Source organism: Chenopodium quinoa, unplaced genomic scaffold (assembly GCF_001683475.1).
Source record: "Chenopodium quinoa cultivar QQ74 unplaced genomic scaffold, ASM168347v1, whole genome shotgun sequence".
Taxonomy (NCBI): domain Eukaryota; kingdom Viridiplantae; phylum Streptophyta; class Magnoliopsida; order Caryophyllales; family Amaranthaceae; genus Chenopodium; species Chenopodium quinoa.
The window spans coordinates 1,076,902-1,097,557 of NW_018742467.1; the positions used below are offsets into that span (position 1 = coordinate 1,076,902).

Sequence of the window (20,656 nt, forward strand, 5' to 3'; positions counted from 1 at the left end):
ACATAATTGAAAAGCAATTATAATTGAAAGAGAATGAAGTAGAAGTGAATACCAAGGATTCTTCAATTGAAAGGAATTAAATTGTTGAAAAACAATGCTCAAATCTAATGGAAAGAATTAAAATTGCTTCAAAGTAATAAACTAGAACTCTAGAGAGAGAAAGAGGAATAATGGAAAACTTAAAACTTCTTTCTAATGAAGATTACAAGGGGTATTTATACCCTTAATGACCTAAAAATAAGAAAATAATAATACGGAGTGTCGCATAACTGTGCCCGGTCCAACCGGGCAAGCACCTCCCGATCGGGCGGTGAGAGTACGGAGTTGCTTTCCTTCGTAGCACTTCTTCCACCACGTGCCCGGTCCAACCGGGCTGACCTTGCCCGATCGGGCGCGTGGGGCGGTCTTCATAAATTGCTTTCTACCTTCGAAAATACCAAAAATCATCTAACTCCTATGTGCCCGGTCCAACCGGGCGGACCATGCCCGATCGGGCACGTAGAGGCTGCAGCAAATAGTTTGTATTTAACTCATCTTAAATCAGTCATAACTTCATATCCGGAGCTCTGTTTGAGGCTTGTAATATATCGTTGGAAAGGTCTTCAAGTCTACTTTCCAATGCAATTTGAATCACTCCATTATCATTTGTATATCAAAAGTTATGAGCATAATAGTGAACAGGTGTCATATTTGTCAAGTATTTCATCAACGTTTTGCTTCATTTTCACTCAAGTTCGTCTCGAACACATGATTTGATATTCTTAAGCAATATGTTTTCATACTCCATGATTATTATACTCAATATTAGCCAACCATACTCCATTTGCATATAAATCACCTGAAATTCATCAAAACACACAAACGAAGAGTAGTAGAGCACAACTTAAGCAAATAATGCAAATATGCACCAAAGATCTCTAATTTTGTAATAAAATGAGCTTAGATACCCACCTAAAACATGTGCAAAATAGGACTTATCAAATTCCCCCAAGCTAAACTCTTGCTTGTCCTCAAGCAAGACAATTAACAATAATCAACAACAATCAACAACCAAACAACATGCTTCACCCCATAATGCAAAATCAAACAAGGATTCAAAATCGAAATCAAACGAGCATGCATCCTAATCAACCAATCAAATTACTCAAACCGTCGATCCACCTAATTAATCGTCAAATGAGACCAACCATTTATAATTCAAGAATCGAAGACTAGAGTATCTCACATCGGTGGTCACTCAACACACTTTTTATGTGGCGAGCTAAAAATGAGCTCGATCTCTCACCATCCCCACCAACAATGCAATCCCCCCATCTCACAACACTCGCGTGTTTAGAGGGTTATAATAACGCTCAACCTAGTCAATGTCGACTTGAAATGCAACATATACTCCAGCATTTTGACAAAAGACTCAATTCACATGAACGCAATGCTATGCACGAAGATCGGAAGGACTTTGTGAAGCTTGTAACGTAGGTCGGGAATAAGAATGGGTAGGACAATAATTTGGGGAATGAGAGCTATAATAGTCTAACCGGGGGGAACTATCAAATGCGATGAGTCACACCTCGATTCATCAACTTCGATCAATGAAACACAAACCCAATTACAATGAAAACACAACCATCATCTCATCCACCTACATTCTCAACTCTTCAACCTTCTTTTACTTGTTTGCTTCATTTCTTTATTTTTTTTTTTTTTATCTTTTTATTTTTTTTATTTCAATCCAACAATTTTTCATTTGAAACTTTTTCCAAATATTTTTCTTTCTTTTCTTTATTTCTCTCTTTCTTTTTCAAGAAATGTTACTTTTTTTTTCAAGTAATTCAATCAAACCTCCTTTTCTCACTTTTTCTCTTCTTCTTCCTTTTCTTTTCAATATTTTCGCATCAATTGCAACTTGAAACAGAATCACGCAAAAATACCGCATAAAATAGCTCCCCCAAGCTAGACTTGGGAAAAGTAATCAAATTGGGGCCAAGGGGTAATTTTTGTGGAGTTAATGAAAAATATAGTCAAGCTACAACATGGGTAAGCAAGAAGGGAACTGATGTTCTAATTTTGTCTGGAGGCTACCTAATGAACATGGCCTTCGTCATTTCAATGTGCACGTGCAATGCATTACGACACACTACTAAGAGTCTAAAGTCAAAACTAAGATCAATGCTACACCAGGAACTAAACACACACAAGAATGAATATATAAGGCTCAAGCCTCACGGTTAACACAGTCAAGCTCCTGAATCATACATAGTTAAATAACCTTGACTCCTACTAGGGATCAACAAATTCAAGGTCAAATCATGATCTTTTAGTCCACTATGCAAGTCTTTCAATCGAAAATAAATCAAAACCTTTTGGCATAAAGGATAGGGGCACAGGGAAGTAGTTCAATGGCCGTTGGCCGTTCATTATCATGATTCTTTTATTTTTCATTTCTTTTTCCAGAAGAAAGCATTAAACCTTACTGCTAGTGAAAACACACTAAAGTAGAAAGAGAGAGTGAAAGATGTACCTTGTGTACACAAGAACTTCCCCCCAAGCTAAATCAGACAATGTCCTCATTGTCTTAAAGGGAAACTTGTAGTCAAACCTCATCTTCATCATCACCCAAAATAATGTCACCAAAGCCTCGAGGATTGCAATGCATCTCTTTGGAACAAAATTGAGCAAAAACGAAACAAAGTGTTAGTGGGAAAAAGAATAAAATTGAGTCATGTGCACTGTTTTGATCATAACTTTTGATGTATAAAATATAATGCAGTGATTCTAATTGCATTGGAAAGTATACTTAAAGATCTTTCCAACGATAGGTCACATAAAAAAAATCCGATAATTAACCAGAAAGTTATGGCCTGTCGAAATTGAGCAGTTTTGCTGATCCATACGCGCGCCCGATCGGGCGAGCTCTTCCTGATCGAACTCGAACGCAGTCCAGCGAATTCTTCTCCTTTTAAATCAGCCTTTTAGATCAAAATCTGCACCAAGAGAACTCCCACAAGCATAAGATGTACTCTCCTTACCTCTCTAAGAATCAAAGAAAAATGAAAACACACAAAAATTAGAAAAGACTAAAATAAAAATAATGAAATACGGGTTGCCTCCCGCAAAGCGCTAGTTTATCAAGGTCTTAAGCTTGACCATTCTCCTTCCATCAGAAGAATTTAACGCCTTGAGTAACTTATCATACGCTCCTGCAAACATTTCATTAAGCACTATATAGGGCTCAATTGCAAGCACAGTAATCCTTACATAGAAAAGATTAGGAGCACACAAAGATAACTCAAGGTAAAAAGAAAAATCAAAAGAAAAAGATGAAGATACACCACAACCTTCTGCTTCCTCCGCTAAAAATTTAGAATTAATAGAACGAACATGGAGGTAGTCTTGTTCTTTATCATCACCCAATAACGTCTCTATTATTTTACGCTCACGAATAAGTTCATTAGCAAAAGAAAAAAAATTTTCAACCATTGGTTCTACAACCAATGACTTTTCAACCAATGGTTCTACAACTAATGATTCTTCTTCTATTGGAACCAATGATACCTCAACCACTGATTCTATAACCAATGACTCTTTAACCATCGGTTTTTCAACAAATGATTCTTCCTCCGACGTATTATACAAATTATGATAATATTCATCATGAATCCTCCAATAAATTTCATTTAGAACAAACCGTTTTTTAGAATAATCATATATGAATGGAAAGATTCTAAAATCATCCGGAGCTCGAACAAAATACTCACTATAAGGGCAATCAGGGTTTTCATGATAAAGATAATAACAAGAACAATGGCCAGATGCAAGACGTGACAATAAATCATCCATCTCCAAGGCATGTATATCATCAACTCATAAGAGAAAAAGAAGTTAATAATAGCCAAAGCAACAAACCAAAATCTTAGCAAAAACGAATCACAAATAATTAGATGAAAACCGTTAGTCCCCGGCAACGGCGCCAAAATTTGATAGGCTTATCGCGTACCTAACAAAAATAACCTAACTATTCCTTCTAACTGTGTAGTAGGGCAAGTAAGGATCGAATCCCAAGAGACTATGGTTCATTCAATTAATCAGACTCAATTAATCACTAAGCACGTCACCAATCAATAATGGATGATAATAATCAACTAATATATTAAATAACACAATTAACTAGAGGAAATATTAATCAATAAACTAAAGCATCCAAGATCAAGCATTACCACGATTATGATTGATAAACTAATAAATCTACCCCCAATATATAAATCAATTGACAAGAAGAAAAGCAATCCCTAATAATAATACCAAAGGTCTCTTCCAAGTTATCAATGGCTTCCCAAATTAACTATCAAGCCTACTTCCGTGGAATCAAGCGAATAAGGGACATTAAACACCATGCCTAGATTCCTAATTATTCAATCATCTACTTCCGTGATGATCTTCAAACCCTTAATTGGAATAACCTAATCCCGTTAATACCCAACTTCCGTTGCAATAAGAACAAAGGGATGATAACAATACTAATTATTCCTAATCTAGTATTGGCATAAACACAATCAATTAAGCATGTCAATTGGGATTATTATTGGGGAATTTAAAGTTTTAATTCATGCATCAATCATAATTGGGCTACCCTAGATCTTGGAATAGAAAATCTACTCACACATATTGAAAGAAACAATAACAATCATGAATATGGAAAACATAATTGAAAAGCAATTATAATTGAAAGAGAATGAAGTAGAAGTGAATACCAAGGATTCTTCAATTGAAAGGAATTAAATTGTTGAAAAACAATGCTCAAATCTAATGGAAAGAATTAAAATTGCTTCAAAGTAATAAACTAGAACTCTAGAGAGAGAAAGAGGAATAATGGAAAACTTAAAACTTCTTTCTAATGAAGATTACAAGGGGTATTTATACCCTTAATGACCTAAAAATAAGAAAATAATAATACGGAGTGTCGCATAACTGTGCCCGGTCCAACCGGGCAAGCACCTCCCGATCGGGCGGTGAGAGTACGGAGTTGCTTTCCTTCGTAGCACTTCTTCCACCACGTGCCCGGTCCAACCGGGCTGACCTTGCCCGATCGCGCGCGTGGGGCGGTCTTCATAAATTGCTTTCTACCTTCGAAAATACCAAAAATCATCTAACTCCTATGTGCCCGGTCCAACCGGGCGGACCATGCCCGATCGGGCACGTAGAGGCTGCAGCAAATAGTTTGTATTTAACTCATCTTAAATCAGTCATAACTTCATATCCGGAGCTCTGTTTGAGGCTTGTAATATATCGTTGGAAAGGTCTTCAAGTCTACTTTCCAATGCAATTTGAATCACTCCATTATCATTTGTATATCAAAAGTTATGAGCATAATAGTGAACAGGTGTCATATTTGTCAAGTATTTCATCAACGTTTTGCTTCATTTTCACTCAAGTTCGTCTCGAACACATGATTTGATATTCTTAAGCAATATGTTTTCATACTCCATGATTATTATACTCAATATTAGCCAACCATACTCCATTTGCATATAAATCACCTGAAATTCATCAAAACACACAAACGAAGAGTAGTAGAGCACAACTTAAGCAAATAATGCAAATATGCACCAAAGATCTCTAATTTTGTAATAAAATGAGCTTAGATACCCACCTAAAACATGTGCAAAATAGGACTTATCAGCAGGCAACACCGTGTGACAAGGGTTACTTGTATGGGTTATTCATTTAGGGGTTACTTTTTTTTCAAGGGTTACTTGTATGAGTTATTACTTTTAGAGGTTACTTATTTAGGAGTTATTAGTAGGAGTTAATTACCTACTCGCTTAACGCGAATCCTGTATGAGAGTAATCCCCGACGGACCGAGTAACTCTTAAATAACTAACCCTATAATTTACCCTTGACCAAACAAGTAACCCTAAAATAAGTAATTCAAGAATAAGTAATCCATGACAAAATGAATAACCTACTACGAGTAACCCATGCCCAAAAAAGTAACACCAAAATAAGTAACCATCTGACCAAACAAGTAAATCCTGACCGAACGAGTAACCCATACCAAAGCAGTAACACCCTACAAGTAACCCCTGACGAAACCAGTAACACCTTACAAGTAACCCCAGACCAAACCAGTAACACTCTACATGTAACCACTTACCAAATGATTAACACCCTATAAGTAACTCCTGCCCCACCATATGGCCAGTCGCATACAGATATTTGTGTTTGTTTTTATCATAACTTTTGATCCAGAGGTCGGATAAGATAAATAATATGTCGTTGGAAGTCTATTGAAGTCTAGTTAGAAACACAATTAGAACTAGATTAAAATATTTTTTAGAATAAAAGACATGGCCGAAATAGTGGGACGGTGTCAGTTTTGGATAGTGTTTCGTAGTTTTTTCATATCTTTTTCGTTATAGCTCGAAATTAATATTATAATATATCATTGTAAAGATAATTTCAAGATATATCTGAAAAATAAGATTTGGATAAAAATTATGAGGCATGAAAAAAATTTCTGACTGTCTTTGAACGGCTTTCAGTTTGAATAGAATTAGGATTTAAAAAAGGAAAGTTTTATTCAATTTCAAACTCTTTAATCTTGTCTTTTCAAAAAGGATAATTAATATCTTATAGAAACTTATAGAAGATCCTAATTAATCCTAATTACTTTAGGAATGGGATTAAAAACCTTTGGACCCTCCACATGATCATTGGGTCATAGATTAAATCCGGTTTGGGCCTAGTTTAGTATTTTGGCCATAACTTCCTCATTATTCATCGGAATTGGACTTATAATATATCGTTGGAAAGGTATTTTCAATCCCCATCCAAATACACAATTATTGAACCCATATAATGGACCAAACTAAACTTGACTAGACAATTTTCATAAATAGCGAACGAAAAGACAGATTTTCAAAAACAGAAAGAAGTATTTTTTTTAGGAAAAATTGCTCCTATTAATCTGAACTTTGCCTCGTCCACCCAAATTAATCCCAACTTTCGTTTATTATCTATCACTCCCAACTTTAGGGGGTATTAATTCCTATTGCACATAACAGGTAATCTAACCTAATATTGCAGGTTCCCTAGACACATGTCCACACATGATAGGTCCAAACAAAATTAAAAAAAAAATAAAATCACAAAAAAAAAACAACTTAAACCAAAATACCAGCAACCCTCTCCCCACCCCCTAACCCACCGGAACCCTAACCCCAGCCTCCAAACTTGCCGGAAACCGGCCCCTAATCCCCCTAAACCATCGAAAATAGCCGACCGTTTTCTCCCCCTTTAGCCCCACAACATCACGACAACAACTGCGCACCAGCCACGCACTACCACACAACCGCAGTACCACGACCACGCATCTCACTTCCCTAGTTCCCTCGCCGTTTTCACTAGCTTTACCGTCGTTTTCTCCCCTTTCCTACCGAATTCCGCGTACCCATCCTTTTCCCCATTGAATTCCACCCCTTTCCTCGTCGAATTTTGCCCCCTTTAATTTATGTTCCCCAATTTTGGTGCGCGAGACGAGAGACATGGGGCTGTGGTTGTGGTCGTGGAGAGTGAAGGAGCATGGGAGGGTGGATGGTGGCCGTGGCGTCGACAACAAGGCAGGAAAGGTGGCCTGGGCGGTGGTTGGTGCTCCAGGGGAAGGTGTTTGTGGCCGTGGATGGGTGGGTGGGGCGGGCTATTGCTGTCATGGGAAGGTTTTGGATTTTTTTTTAATTTTAACCAATCATTATGTGACACGTGTGCAACTAATCACAAGTCAGCAAAATTTACCTCTTCAACCGGTTTCAAGTCATTTAGGTGCAATAGAAATTAATAGCCCCTAAAGTTGGGAGCGATAGATAATAAACGAAAGTTGAGATTAATCTGGGCGGACGAGGCAAAGTTCAGATTAATGGGAGCAATTTTTTTCTTTTTTTATTAAAAATAGAGAGATTTACGGGACTCTTTCACATTTCACCTCATTTTATATTCAATAACGTCAAATGTACTCATCACTGAGTTTGGTTTTTGGGGGGACACAACCAGGCGTCTACATATAGTTTCTTTCCTAATGCAATTAAGAGATTGTTTGGTAATGTTAAAGCTCCCGATAATCGGTTGAATGGAAAATTTGATGTTACCTCTTAGATTACTGATAAAGAGGAAACTCATCATGTAACCGGAGACATAGTATTGGTTTGATACGCAAAATTTTGAGTGTCCTGTTGGTCTTCCCAATGGTGACATAGTATTGGCTTCTTTAATTAAGTCTGTTTGTTTGTCGGGCAATCTCATCCTAATCGGGGTTCTTTATGTTCCCAATTAAAGTTGAAGTTATTTTCTATATCACAAATTACCAATGATATGAATTGTATTAACCAATTTAACCTTTACATGTGTGTTGTACATGATCAAACGAAGGAGTTGATTGAAACGAGAGCTAGGAGAGACGGACTATACTAATTTAGCAATTTAGATTCAGTGAATCATGTTGTTGTCGAATAGGTCATCTCTCCAAAAAAGTGTTAAGTTACTTCCTCATTAGTGGAAATAAACATAATCTTGCTAAACTGTGTGAGGTATGTATGTGTGCTAAACATCGTAGAGATAGAGCTTCTAGAATTTTTTTAGAAAATACATTGTGATTTGTGGGGTCTGTATCGACATGTTTTGTCGTGTGGAGCTTGTTATTGTTTTACTATTATTGTTGATGACTAATCCCGAGTAGTTGGATTTACATGTGCGTTGATAAAACTGAGGTTTTTCGAATGTTTTTTAGCATTTATTGCAATGGTTGATAGGCAATTTTTTCAAACTATTAAGGTTGTGCAAAGTGATAATGGCACTGAATTTAATTGCTTGCACGAATACTTTAGTGCCACTGGAATAATTTTTTAAACCTCTTATGTGGGGACTCCACAACATAATGGGAGGGTCGAGAGAAAGCACAAACACATTCTTGAAGTTAGGAGGGTTTGAGGTTTCAAGCCAATTTTCCTATTTATTTTTGGGGGAGTGTGTCCTTGCTGCTGCTCATCTAATTAATCATACACCCACTCCCTTGTTACAAAATAAAACTCCATGTTAAATTTTTTTCAATAAACCACCCTTATTTGATGCACTCAGTACTTTTGTATGTCATTTTTTTGCTCATAATCAGAAAAAAAAAATGGGGAAAAATTTGCAAGTCGATGTAGAAATGTATTTTTGTGGGATATCCCCTTGGGAAGAAAGGATGGAGATTGTATGACCTTAGGTCAAAAGTTTTTTTTTTCTCTTGTAATGTCAAATTTGTGAAGGGTATGTTTCCTTTTGATAGTCCGAATGATGTAAATATAGAGCCCATGGTTTTTTTTATCAAAATAATGATGTGCATGATGATTTATTTGAGTATGAAGTATTTGGTGATAATGAGATGATTATTGGTGATAAGAGTGTGATTCTAGTTCATGTTGAGCAGGCTGCCTCGCCTGCCACGCACACCCAACAACCTGCGATTGCAGATGATCCCATGGTTGGGCAGGTTCACCACGCATCACCTGCTTCACCCGGAGGTAATAGCGCGGGCGCGGGGTCCCCTCACTAGTAGAAAGAAGAAGATTGACACGGGTTTAAAACCCCTCAACGCCACCGATTTTGATGAACCGTTGAGCATTTGAGGGATGGCAATCCTTCAATTAAAAGCCACCGGTTCAAAACCGTTGAGAATAAATTCCCGATTTTTATTTTTTTGTTTGGTGTTAAAGTAAAGTGGCACCGGTTAACCGGTGCCATTTCATGTATGTTTTTTTCTGTTTGCTTTTTTCACTTGAAATATAATCAGACAATTAAATATAAGAAACACAACATCAAAATTAACCGAGTATGATAATGAAATATAATCATAAATATATTTATCATTAAATTGTTATTATACAATATCAAGAAAAAATTATAACATCAAAATAAAAAAAAATGCAACATGAAAATCAAAAAAGAAAATTACAACATCTAAATCAATATTCCAAAATCAACATCTTGATTCTTTGATATGGAGTCATAAACTAATACCTGCATCAATTAAAACGCCAAAATTAATAAAACTCACAATAAACTGTGAAAAAAAAAAAAAAAAAACCCTAAAAACTAATGCAGGTACCCAGAAAAAAATTCACGAACTTAGAAAAACCCAGAAAACTCATGAACTAAAAAAAAAAAAAAAAAAAAAAAAAAAAAAAAAAACTCACAATCTATGTGGATTCACAAATTAATAAAACACCAAAATTCATGAACTCAAAATTATTTAAAAAAAAACACCAAAAATCACCTAAAAACAAAGAAAATCAATTAAACCCAGAAAAATCAATTAAACACAACAATTTCAAAAATTAATTAAACACAGAAAATTCCAAAATCGATTAAAACCAGCAATTACAAAATCAATTAAACCAATGATGAGTGGCATTTATGCCACTCTTTATCCTTTTTCTCTAAGGATTCTCCCCTCATTTGCGCTTGTTTGGCCCTTTTTCTAAGCATTTTTACTTAGTTTTGCTTCCTCTTTCCTTTTCTCCCTTATCTTCCCTTCTCTTAGTCTTCTCCCTTTGTTTTTATTTTGATTTCCATGCTTTGGTTTTGTAGGTATTATGTGCCGAAAGAAAGAGGATGTCAAGAAGCCAAGCTAACTGTTGTGCGCGGGGTACTGTGCGGCTTCTGTGCGGGCGCACATGTGAGGCTGTGCGGGCGCGCAGCCCTGTCAGAACCCGCACAGCCAGACTGAAGAAACAGAGCATAACTAGAGAGTTTGCGCGACCTTATGCGCGACTTGTGTGCGGGCGCACACACCTGATGCGCGGGCGCGCAGGACTTATGCGCGGGCGCGCTCATTTTCCCCGTACCCTCAAAGTAGTGGTCGCGCACTACGCTAAGAGGGCGCACACACATTCTGTGCGGGCGCGCACGGCTGGGTTTCCGATTTATTTATGCCTTGTTGTCCAAGTCTCTTTCTTTTGGGGGGGAGCCACATATATATAGACGAGACTCTTTGTAATAGAAGGACACTTAGTACTAATTCCATAGAACATTAGCCAAATCTAGAGAGAGAAAATAGTTTGTTATTCAAGCTTCCTTTATTGTATTCAACTTAGCTCAAGCTTTAATCTTCCATCAATCAAGCAAGTATCCAAGTTTTCATCTTTCTTCAATCCTTTCTTTAGTAATCTCTTCTCCTTTCCTTTAATATTATTTATTTGTTTTATTGTTATTTATTTTTGTCTATCTTATTAGTTTATCTAGTTATTATTGATTTCATATATTTCAATCATGTTTTGTTTTGAGTTTCTTGTGTTTATTTCTAGTTTTGATATTATGTTTAATCTCCCTTCTCTAGGCTAAACTCTTAGCTAGAGGAAGGGGGTGGAAGATATGCATTGAATGATGGATGAATGATGATAGTTGGATTCATTACATGCCTTAAATTGATGAAAGACATGATTTTTAATGGCTTGAGATTATTGTTGCACTTTATTTGATTGCCTTCTAGTTTAAATGCATGAAAATGATTTGAACTAGATTAAGATCACCTCTATTTTAATGATTGCATGAGAATGAGTTGTTAAAATGGAGTTTCATGTATTGTGATTCTTTATTCTCTTGATTTGCTTGTTTCTAATAGGATGCATAAGAATGATCCTAATTAGCATAGACTTCTTTCATTGATTTGCCTAGACTATTGCATGAGAATAAATTGTTTAGGTAGAATCTTGTGTTCTTTGGCATGTTCATCATGATAACTATCATTGTTTCCCTCTTTCTAATCATGTTTGAAACCCCCGAACCCCTAGCGTCATTTTCTATTGATTTTAATCATCATTTTCTTGCTTACTTGTAGTTTTAGTGTTCTACTCAACAAAACCAACAAAACAATCCCCTTTACACTCTTGCATTAGTGATATTTGATGTTGAATTAGCGTGCTTCCATAGTGGTTCGACCTTTACTTGCCACTAACTAGTTTAGTGTAGGTTTAGGCTTTATAAATGATTAATTTGGTTAGGAGGGTAGCTTAACGACCTATCTTATCCTTATCAAATTTTGGCGCTGTTGCCGGGGAAGCGGCTTGTTTAGCGAATATTATTGCTTTTGTTAGAGTCATTTTGCTTTCTTCTCTTTTTGTTTCTTTTGTTTTATCATCCTTGTCATTGTTAATTGTTTGCTTAGCTTTGGTGAATGCTTAAGAGGTCTCAAGGAGCACCCTTACATCAAATTGACCACGAAATCAACCGAACCTTGAGACAAGTCCGTAGGCATTATCAAGACGAGGGAAGAGGTTTTGGTGATATAGTTGATAGTGAGAGTGATACTTACTCTTCAAGTTCACCACGCGAATCAATGGCGGGACAAGAGAATGATGTCTTGTTTCTTGAGTTTGGAAATCCGGAGGATTATGAACTCACGGGAGGGATTTTGCTACCCGTCACGGAAACCAACTTCTCAATCCATCCACAATATACTCGAATTGTCCAATCGGAGCAATTTTCCGGAAGTGCAACTGAGGACCCTATTGAACATTTGGAACGATTCCTTGAATTGTGCGCAATGATTCTAACCAATGAAGTGAGTCAAGACTACATTCGTATGCACCTTTTCCGGCAATCTCTCACCGGACGAGCAAAGAAATGGCTAAAGCAAGTAAAGCCTAACTCTCTCACAACATGGAGGGAGGTTGTAAAGGCGTTTTTGAAGAGCTTTATCTCCTAAGAGAAGACCGCCGAAATGAGAAGGAAAATTGCATTATTTGAGCAAGAGGCCGATGAAAGTCTTGGTGAAGCATGGGAGAGATTCAAAGAGTTGGTGCAAGCATGTCCCCAACATGAGTACAATCAAGGGTTTCTTATGCGGTTTTTCTATGACGGATTGGAGCCCATGTCAAGAGCCAATTTGAATGCGGGGGCGGGTGGTCAATTAATCAAGATCCCTCAAAATCAAGTTGAAGCCACAATAGAAGATATAGAAAATAATTACTCTTGGGGGGCCAAAGAAGAAACGCTCCAAAGAGAGGTGGTATTTACGAATTGGAGAAAGTTGATCAATTATAACATCAAATTGATCAACTAACAAAAGGGCTTTCCAAATTGAACACGAGTGTGAATGCAATTTCAAGTGGTGGAGCAAGCTCTTCTCAAGTTAACTCTTTATCTTGTCAAAATTGTGGAGGAACGAACCATGATACATCCTATTGTGGAGGTTTAAGCCCCGAACATGTAGCGGCATACAACACAAGGCAAGAGGGATTTAGAGGAAGCGGCGGTGGAGTAGCTTGGAGACAACCACCACCCGGGTTTGTACCTCAACCTCAACAATGGAACCAACAAGCTCAACCTTCCTATAACTTCAATCCTCAATATCAAAATCCACCTCCATCTCAACCCCAAAACCCAAGAGGAAGCTATCCAAGGAACAACCAATACAACAATCAAACCCAAGCCCCTCAAAGAAACCATCAAGAACAAGCACCTCAAGCGGAGCTAACTCAAACTCAACTCCTCCAAGCTATGCATGCGCAAATGCAATCTTTTGGGCAACAAATGCAAGAGATAAGAGCTCACAACAAGATGGTTGATTCGCAACTAGCTCACAACAGAGAATAAGCAACGAGAATGAAAGGATAGAGAAGGAGAGAGAAGGAGAACAAAGGAGAGAGAATGAGAACAAAGGAAAGAGATGGGAGATCAGAGGACTAAAGGAAGTTTTAGGGTTAAGGGGTTTATAAAAGGGTTTTTTTAAATGTTTGGCACCGGTTCAAATCAGTGCGATTATTATTTTGCCCACCGGTTTTTTTTTGAACTAGTGCTAATATCCTCCCTCAAAATCCCGCCCATTTTTTTTCACACCGGTTTTTTAAAAATCGATGGGCATTACTCGGTGCCAATCTTTTTTTTCTACTGGGTCATGTACATCAGCAGGACGAAGTTCCTACCTTCCTTAATGGAAATCACTCGGGTGCAGGATCCGGTTACAAGCACCATGGCACCACTCCTGTTGTCGAGACCGACAGTTGAACCCTTGGGTATGGGTTTTCGTGAAAAAATTTTGTCGGTCAAGCTTTGTGATTTTGTGACTCATTCCGTTTTTATTAATAGTCCGTCTCCGTACTCTCTGTCTCCCATCACTCCTTCAGGTACACCTTATCCTCTGGCAAACTATATAACTTGTGACATGTTTTTTTTGTGAATTTTCGCAAATTTCTAGCAGCTATTGTTCTAGAAAAGGATCTAAAATCCTGTAGAAATCCATGAAATCTGAAGGTAGGCGACAATCTATAAAAGAAGAAATAAGGGCATTGTAAGATGATGGGACTTGGACATTAGAGCATATTCCTCCCGGCAAGAAAGCTCTAGGTAGTTAATGTGTGTACAATATGAAGGCATTGATCATGGTGAGACCTTTGCTCTAATCATAAAAATGACTATTTGTTGGGGTTTAGTGAGTCCGACTCACCGCGGAAATAAACCCCTACCCGAGGAACTACTCGCAATAATTAAAATCATAAAGCATAAATAAATAATCACAAAGAAAAGATAACGAATCTTACCCTCGAAGCGAGCTTCGCCCAAAAACCGGGGCTCTTACTTGAAAGCTACGAGCACGTCAAGCGCCGCTCCTCCGACGGTATCCACCCACAAAAAGGCGAACACAACTTTAAGGTCTACTACCTGGAGGTTAGCAAGGTCCGACCAAAACCCGAGTGTTATATGAGTTTAAGAGTTTTCCCAAAAATTATGGAATGCTCTTTTTAACTCCCACTCAAGCATCATTTCCAATGCCCCAAGTTGGGTATTTATAGGGAATGATGGGAGTATGAAAATCTCTCCCATCAATGTGGGACAATGAGATTTTAACATTTTATTTTAAAGCTAAAATAAAATTATTAAGCAAACTAGTAATAAATCAACAAGTGTCAAGCATACATGAGAGAGTAGGTGAGGACCACTTGGAGATGGGGACAAAACTTGCTCCCCACTCTCTCCCTCACCTTGTGCCACATGGCAACCCCACTTACTCCATAAGCTACGCTTCCCCTTATTCACGGCCCTATGCCCCGAGCCAAGCCCGAGCCCGGCCCAAGCCCAACCCACACCCAGCCCGCACCAGCTGCTGCTGTGGTGCGGTACGGCTGCGGCTGCTGCCGTGGTGCGGCGCGGCTGCTGCTGTGCCTAGGCGCGGCTGCTGCTGTGCCTAGCCGCGGCTGGCCGTGGCTGCCAGCACGGTGCGCCAGCTCGTCTTGTCCCTAGCATTCGGATGCTCGGGGCACTCCGATGCTAGGGGTATTTTCGGGAATATTGTTGATTTATTATTATATTGCGCGTCTCGTCTTTTATCATTTAGACTCGATTTCCGACGATCGGTTTCGACGCTCTAAGCTCCAATTACCGACGTCTAATTATTTAACACTCGGGCGACGAATTAATTTCTTTCGAATTAATTCGTCGAGTTGGTTCGCATATATTTGCTTGGGTGTGACCCGAAGGGTTCAGTCAAGATTAAGCTGTAATATTAATTATATTAATATTACTGATTGGAAGCGGCCTCCACCCAGGCATTCCGATCACTTGACCTTACTGAATATATTAGCTTTTTAATAAAATCTAAACCCGCTATCAGAATAATACACTTGTTTGAAGGACAATATTCCTTTCAATCTCCCACTTGTCCTTCCGGACAAGTGTGCATTTAGTGTATAGCCCTTATCCTATGTCTCTTCATGTCTCTTCATGAACTACAGAGTAATATTACTAGTCATCTCTGTTACGTCCAGAAGTGTTTCTCAAAATCCGAGTTTGACTGTTAATAAGCAGATGATTTCTAAAATCCATCTGAGCACGGCCATGCATTTTTCACAGTCTCGCTCTTCGAGAGGCCTTGTAAACAACAAGACATGTTCCCTATTGTTAGTAGGGGGACATTTCCAGTCTTATAATGTAGCTTCTCTTACTAAGAGGACTTACCCGCCCAATATCTGTCTTTATAATCCCCAGTTACGGGAGACGTTTGGCGGATACCAAAGCGGACCATTACTCAAACAAGAGATCTCCCACTACTCATGGTCAAAGGAAAAGAGTTCCGATAGTAATAATGAGAAAATACTTATGACGATTTTTAAATCTCTTAAAGTATCCTCATAGGTCGATCCAGTATGGTTCTAAACCAATACCTGTGCAAATGATTTATATCCTCATAGCACAAGAAATGGTGCTATAAATCATACTACACACTAATCTCTGATGGTCATCAATCGTCCACAAAATATGACCTTGATTATGGATAATTTTCGATTAAAATATTCAATGTTCACTTAATAGGTGTTTCTTTATCCAAGCCATTGACTTGATACCCTATTTTGAATATTTATTAAAATTGAATGGACTCATTATTTAATTCTAAACCACAATTAAATAGTTTTGTGGAATATTTAGAAATATTTTATTCCACTATAAAACTTCACAATGTTTCATCTTATGATAAATGGTTTTTTCCCAAATGTTTAAAGAGTAATACTCTTCATAAAACATTCATAGAAATCACACCCATATTTGATATGCTTGATTTCTTTCATGCAATTATGAATGTTGTCATTCACTTATTGCATAGGTTTAGTTATAATTACTTTGCAAACCTTAGCATCTTCATTATCCACCATTTCCATAATAAGATGATAAAATTTTGAGAGTGTTAATGGATTACATGTGATTCAGGATTTATTGTCCAAGCAATGGCTCCCACTCATTTTTATGATTCGAGACCTTCTACTTGACAACCTACAATCATCAACGTTCAACAACGAACTTTTCCATTTAACATCTTTCCTTATTATTGCCTTTAAGGCAACAATATTCTCAACATATATTTTAGTAGACTCCCTGATGATGCCTTTCTTGGGTTTCACTCCAAGCGACTCACAACGATTTGAGATACCCTTATCACTGTTGAGCATGGAAATTTTCCTTAAATTCCCGCACATTATACATGGATGCACATCCATGTGACCATTCTCAAGCCACGACACTTCTTGCCTCGTGCTTATAAATGGCTTCCTTGCTAAGGATCTAACCCTTGTTAAGGTTTGTGCTTGCAACATCAAAACTAAAATTATATTTGTTTCCATGCGTCAAGAACTCATCCAACTACTTATCTAAGTTCTTTGGATGTTCTTGACTATAATCTAATGATCTAATACTTAGATTAATGTCGATTGGTATTATATATGTACTTCACATGCTCTAAGCATTTAAGTCATCTGACGATTCCATATCATAGCTTTACATGATGGATTTAATTCTAGAATTATTCTCAATTTTATTCCATCCATGTAACATTTAGCTCATACAGTTACACTAAGTCTTGCCAAATTGTTCGCTATATGATGTGGTTGAAAGTCTCCTACTAGAGTCTTTCTCGTTTGACTTAGTACTTAGCCTAGCTTATACATAGGTCAAACATTTACTTAGCTTCATACATATGGGTCGAAAGCCTTTCAAAGTCCTTCATGTTTAACATGGTAATTTCTTTTACTCATTTAAACATTTAATTAAGTCTATACCATAGAACTTAATTCTCAACATGTACTAAGTATCGTCTTTAGCTAGGTCCATTGTCGAAAATACTTTCAAATCTAAACATTTAGCATTAGATGGTTGTTTCACAATAGAGTTCGTAAACTTCTTGTTGGACAATTACTTTTGCTCCCACTAAACTTCTTGTTCATCAGAATTTCTATGTTTCTCCATAAGTCAATCCTCTTATTAACTTTATGAGAAAACACGTTCCACTTCCTTCATGCAATGCTTCCTTTAATCCTATGACGGATTCCATGTGCTTGCTCTCAAATCTATCATTATTTAGATTTTCAAAACCCTTAGACTATTCCATAGTCACTTCCGAAATCTTATTTTGGGTAGGCGGTTTTTGTATCTATTTTTCCATATTTCATATGTGCAATTTTGCTAGATCAATCACAAAAAGACTTGAGCATTCCGATTGGTGAATGGGATTTTATTAAAATCAACTCCTTGATATTAATTATATCCTTTACAACCAATCTAGCTATGTATGCATATACATTTTCACATTTGTTAGTTTTCTCCTTGAAAACTTATTTGCAATCGATGGGTCTTTCACCTTTCATGCAAATTAATCAAGTTTCAAACATGATTTTCAAACATGGAGTCTATTTCGGATTTTCATGGCTTTTCACCATTATTCGGAATTTGGATTTGTCGTAGCTATCTTACAAGACATTATTCCTTTACTATCTAATAGTAAATAGTATGCTTGTAAGTATTAGGTTTGTTTCTAACATAATAGAAAATTTATAGGATTCAATCCAAGCCTTTGGTGAATTCTATACCTATACGGGGCATCAAACACTGAGTTTTAAGGCGCTTTCAAAGCCCTTTTATTATGTTGATCTTACTCCAACATCTTTAATGTTTTGTGAGTAATGAATTCTCTTTTAAGGCACTTGTAAAGTCCTTTTGAGTATTCTTGATCAAGCATTATCACGAAGTCCATTAAGATCTTCCGAGATTCTCAGTTCTAGTTTGTTGCTAAGATCGATGGTCATCGAGTTCATTTTTCTCCCACTTGTCGTTTTGGAAACGTGTTACTTTCCAGAAAGACACTACTTAGAGCAACAAACAATTTTTGTTCTCAATTAGGATGTGGAGGTAATACCCGTAGTCTCACTTGAATGCTTACAAAGAGACATGTATATTGTCTTTGGGTAAAAGTTCGTTGTGAAACAAACAGTTAGCTCCTACTTGAGCTATCTTAGTCTTTATTGAGCCATTCAGCTCCCACTGAGTCACCTAGATCCCACTGAGCCACTTTGCTCCCACTGAGCTAGTGAACTCCCACTAAGACTAAGAGCCTTAGACATATACTTGAAAAGACTTTTAGAAGTTATTTCTATCCATAACTGAATATGGCGTCCTTTCTTAGCTTCGACACATTTTTTAGTGTAACATTAGTCATTTGTGCAAATCTTTAAGAACTTTATAGGAAGGGTTGTGAACCATCATTGTTCGAGTCATTTTCAAATGACACCGAGGTCTCCATGAAGACACACTATGTTCTTTGTGGAGTTATTTATGAAAATTTCCATTCATAACTTTGAGATAGTCACGCTTGGCTCAAGAAAACATCGCTTGATCTAATCTAGATGTTTTGATATCTTGCCAAGTCGATTCTATACTTCACTGAACTCTTGAGCTACTCAAGTCAATTTTGTTCACATTTGATGAATATAGCCATATCCTTTCAAATTCTTTGTGAAACGTTGAAGTAATTGAATCCTCTTTAGCCTTCGGAGTCAACTGTCTATAACAAGAACAATAGCTCTCTATTTTGTCGGTTTCAACAAGTAAGACTTGCTTGTCTTAGAACGATTCCAAATCGAGCAACTATCAAGAGTCTATCTAATAGAGCCTTTGGGTACGTTCTTGTCGATGTGACATTGCTAAAGATGTTCGGAATGCAAATCAAGCCCATGACTTGAACTTAGTGAGTTTATCATGTTTAGGGAAATGTTTGTTATAATCAGGCATTCTTGACTCAATGCTTGGATAACCATGCCATTCAAATAAATCTCGCAACTATTACTCATTATTTTGAATGTGAGTCTTTCCGTGTGTAAACGGATCAATTGCTGATTATGGGACATAATAACCATTACTTGTTCCAGCCTTTGGCTTAAAAGGTCTTTAAACAAAACATACGACCTTACAACTGATGTAGCTCTTCTTGCTTCATTCTAAGCTTGTAATTCGATAACTTAGCTTAACTTCAATAGTTTGAGGTCACTATCATAGTGGAACACTCAAGCAGTATCCGATGCTTGTGAAGATAACGAATTGCTAAGTGAACTACAATAACATGAACTCATGAGTTGAAATGAAATCTAATTCCTTTTCTTCGTTCCTTATTTCCTATATTTCTTATCATACAATATCTCATAATATTGCTTTAAGAATCATTTCTTTAAGTACCTTGACTCTTATACTTTGTTAGGCATAATCAAGCACCTAGTGCGCCGTTAAACAAAGTTTCATCTTTCCATTAATTCTTACTCGAATTACTACATCAATGAGTCCTACTCAATTGTGATGCGAAAAGATACGTTGGTTGTCAAACATTGACAATCTTGAGTTTGCAACTCAATACCTCATGTTTTATCAAAACTACCTAGTATTTTGAATACATGATGTCCAACCGTCCTTTCGGACTTAAAAGGTCATTCATGAGAATTGTATTTTAGAAATGCTTTTCCTTTCTTTGAGAACTATTCTCAAGGATTTCCTTTACCAATCATGGAAACAATATTATTTGATTTAGAATACTATAAATATAAGTGCTAAGTATAACCATTTATCAAGAACATAATAAGTTTGAAATTTAATAGCATTCATGCAAACTTCAATCTTATTAAACGTCTTATTTACGCATAATAATTGTCCATGTTTGGCGAAAATAAGGCGATTCCAAGATCCGAAGAAACAAAGAGTGGTTAAGCATGCTTTGGCTTGTCTTAAACACTCAATCTTCTAGGGTAAGCATTGCCTTGCTAATGGCTCTAAGCCACTCTTGGTTAGACAATCGTCGCATCTAATGCATCTTTTACGATG

The 20,656-nt window shown here is 37.1% G+C and overlaps 1 protein-coding gene across 1 annotated transcript; it reads right to left on the reverse strand.

Annotated features, from left to right (window-relative positions):
- Nucleotides 1-2,615: 2,615 nt before the first annotated feature.
- Nucleotides 2,616-3,981, reverse strand: LOC110719047. The gene is made up of 2 exons (XM_021897960.1): nucleotides 2,845-3,981; nucleotides 2,616-2,655 (listed from the first exon to the last, which is right to left on the reverse strand). Exon 1 carries the CDS (start codon nucleotides 3,835-3,837, stop codon nucleotides 3,118-3,120), a length of 720 nt encoding a protein of 239 aa, XP_021753652.1. The 5' UTR covers nucleotides 3,838-3,981; the 3' UTR covers nucleotides 2,616-2,655; nucleotides 2,845-3,117.
- Between the last annotated feature and the right edge of the window lie 16,675 nt (nucleotides 3,982-20,656).

Excerpts from the sequence above, each read along its gene's own strand:
- LOC110719047 (XM_021897960.1), bottom strand. The coding sequence starts at position 3,837 with ATGGATGATTTATTGTCACGTCTTGCATCTGGCCATTGTTCTTGTTAT.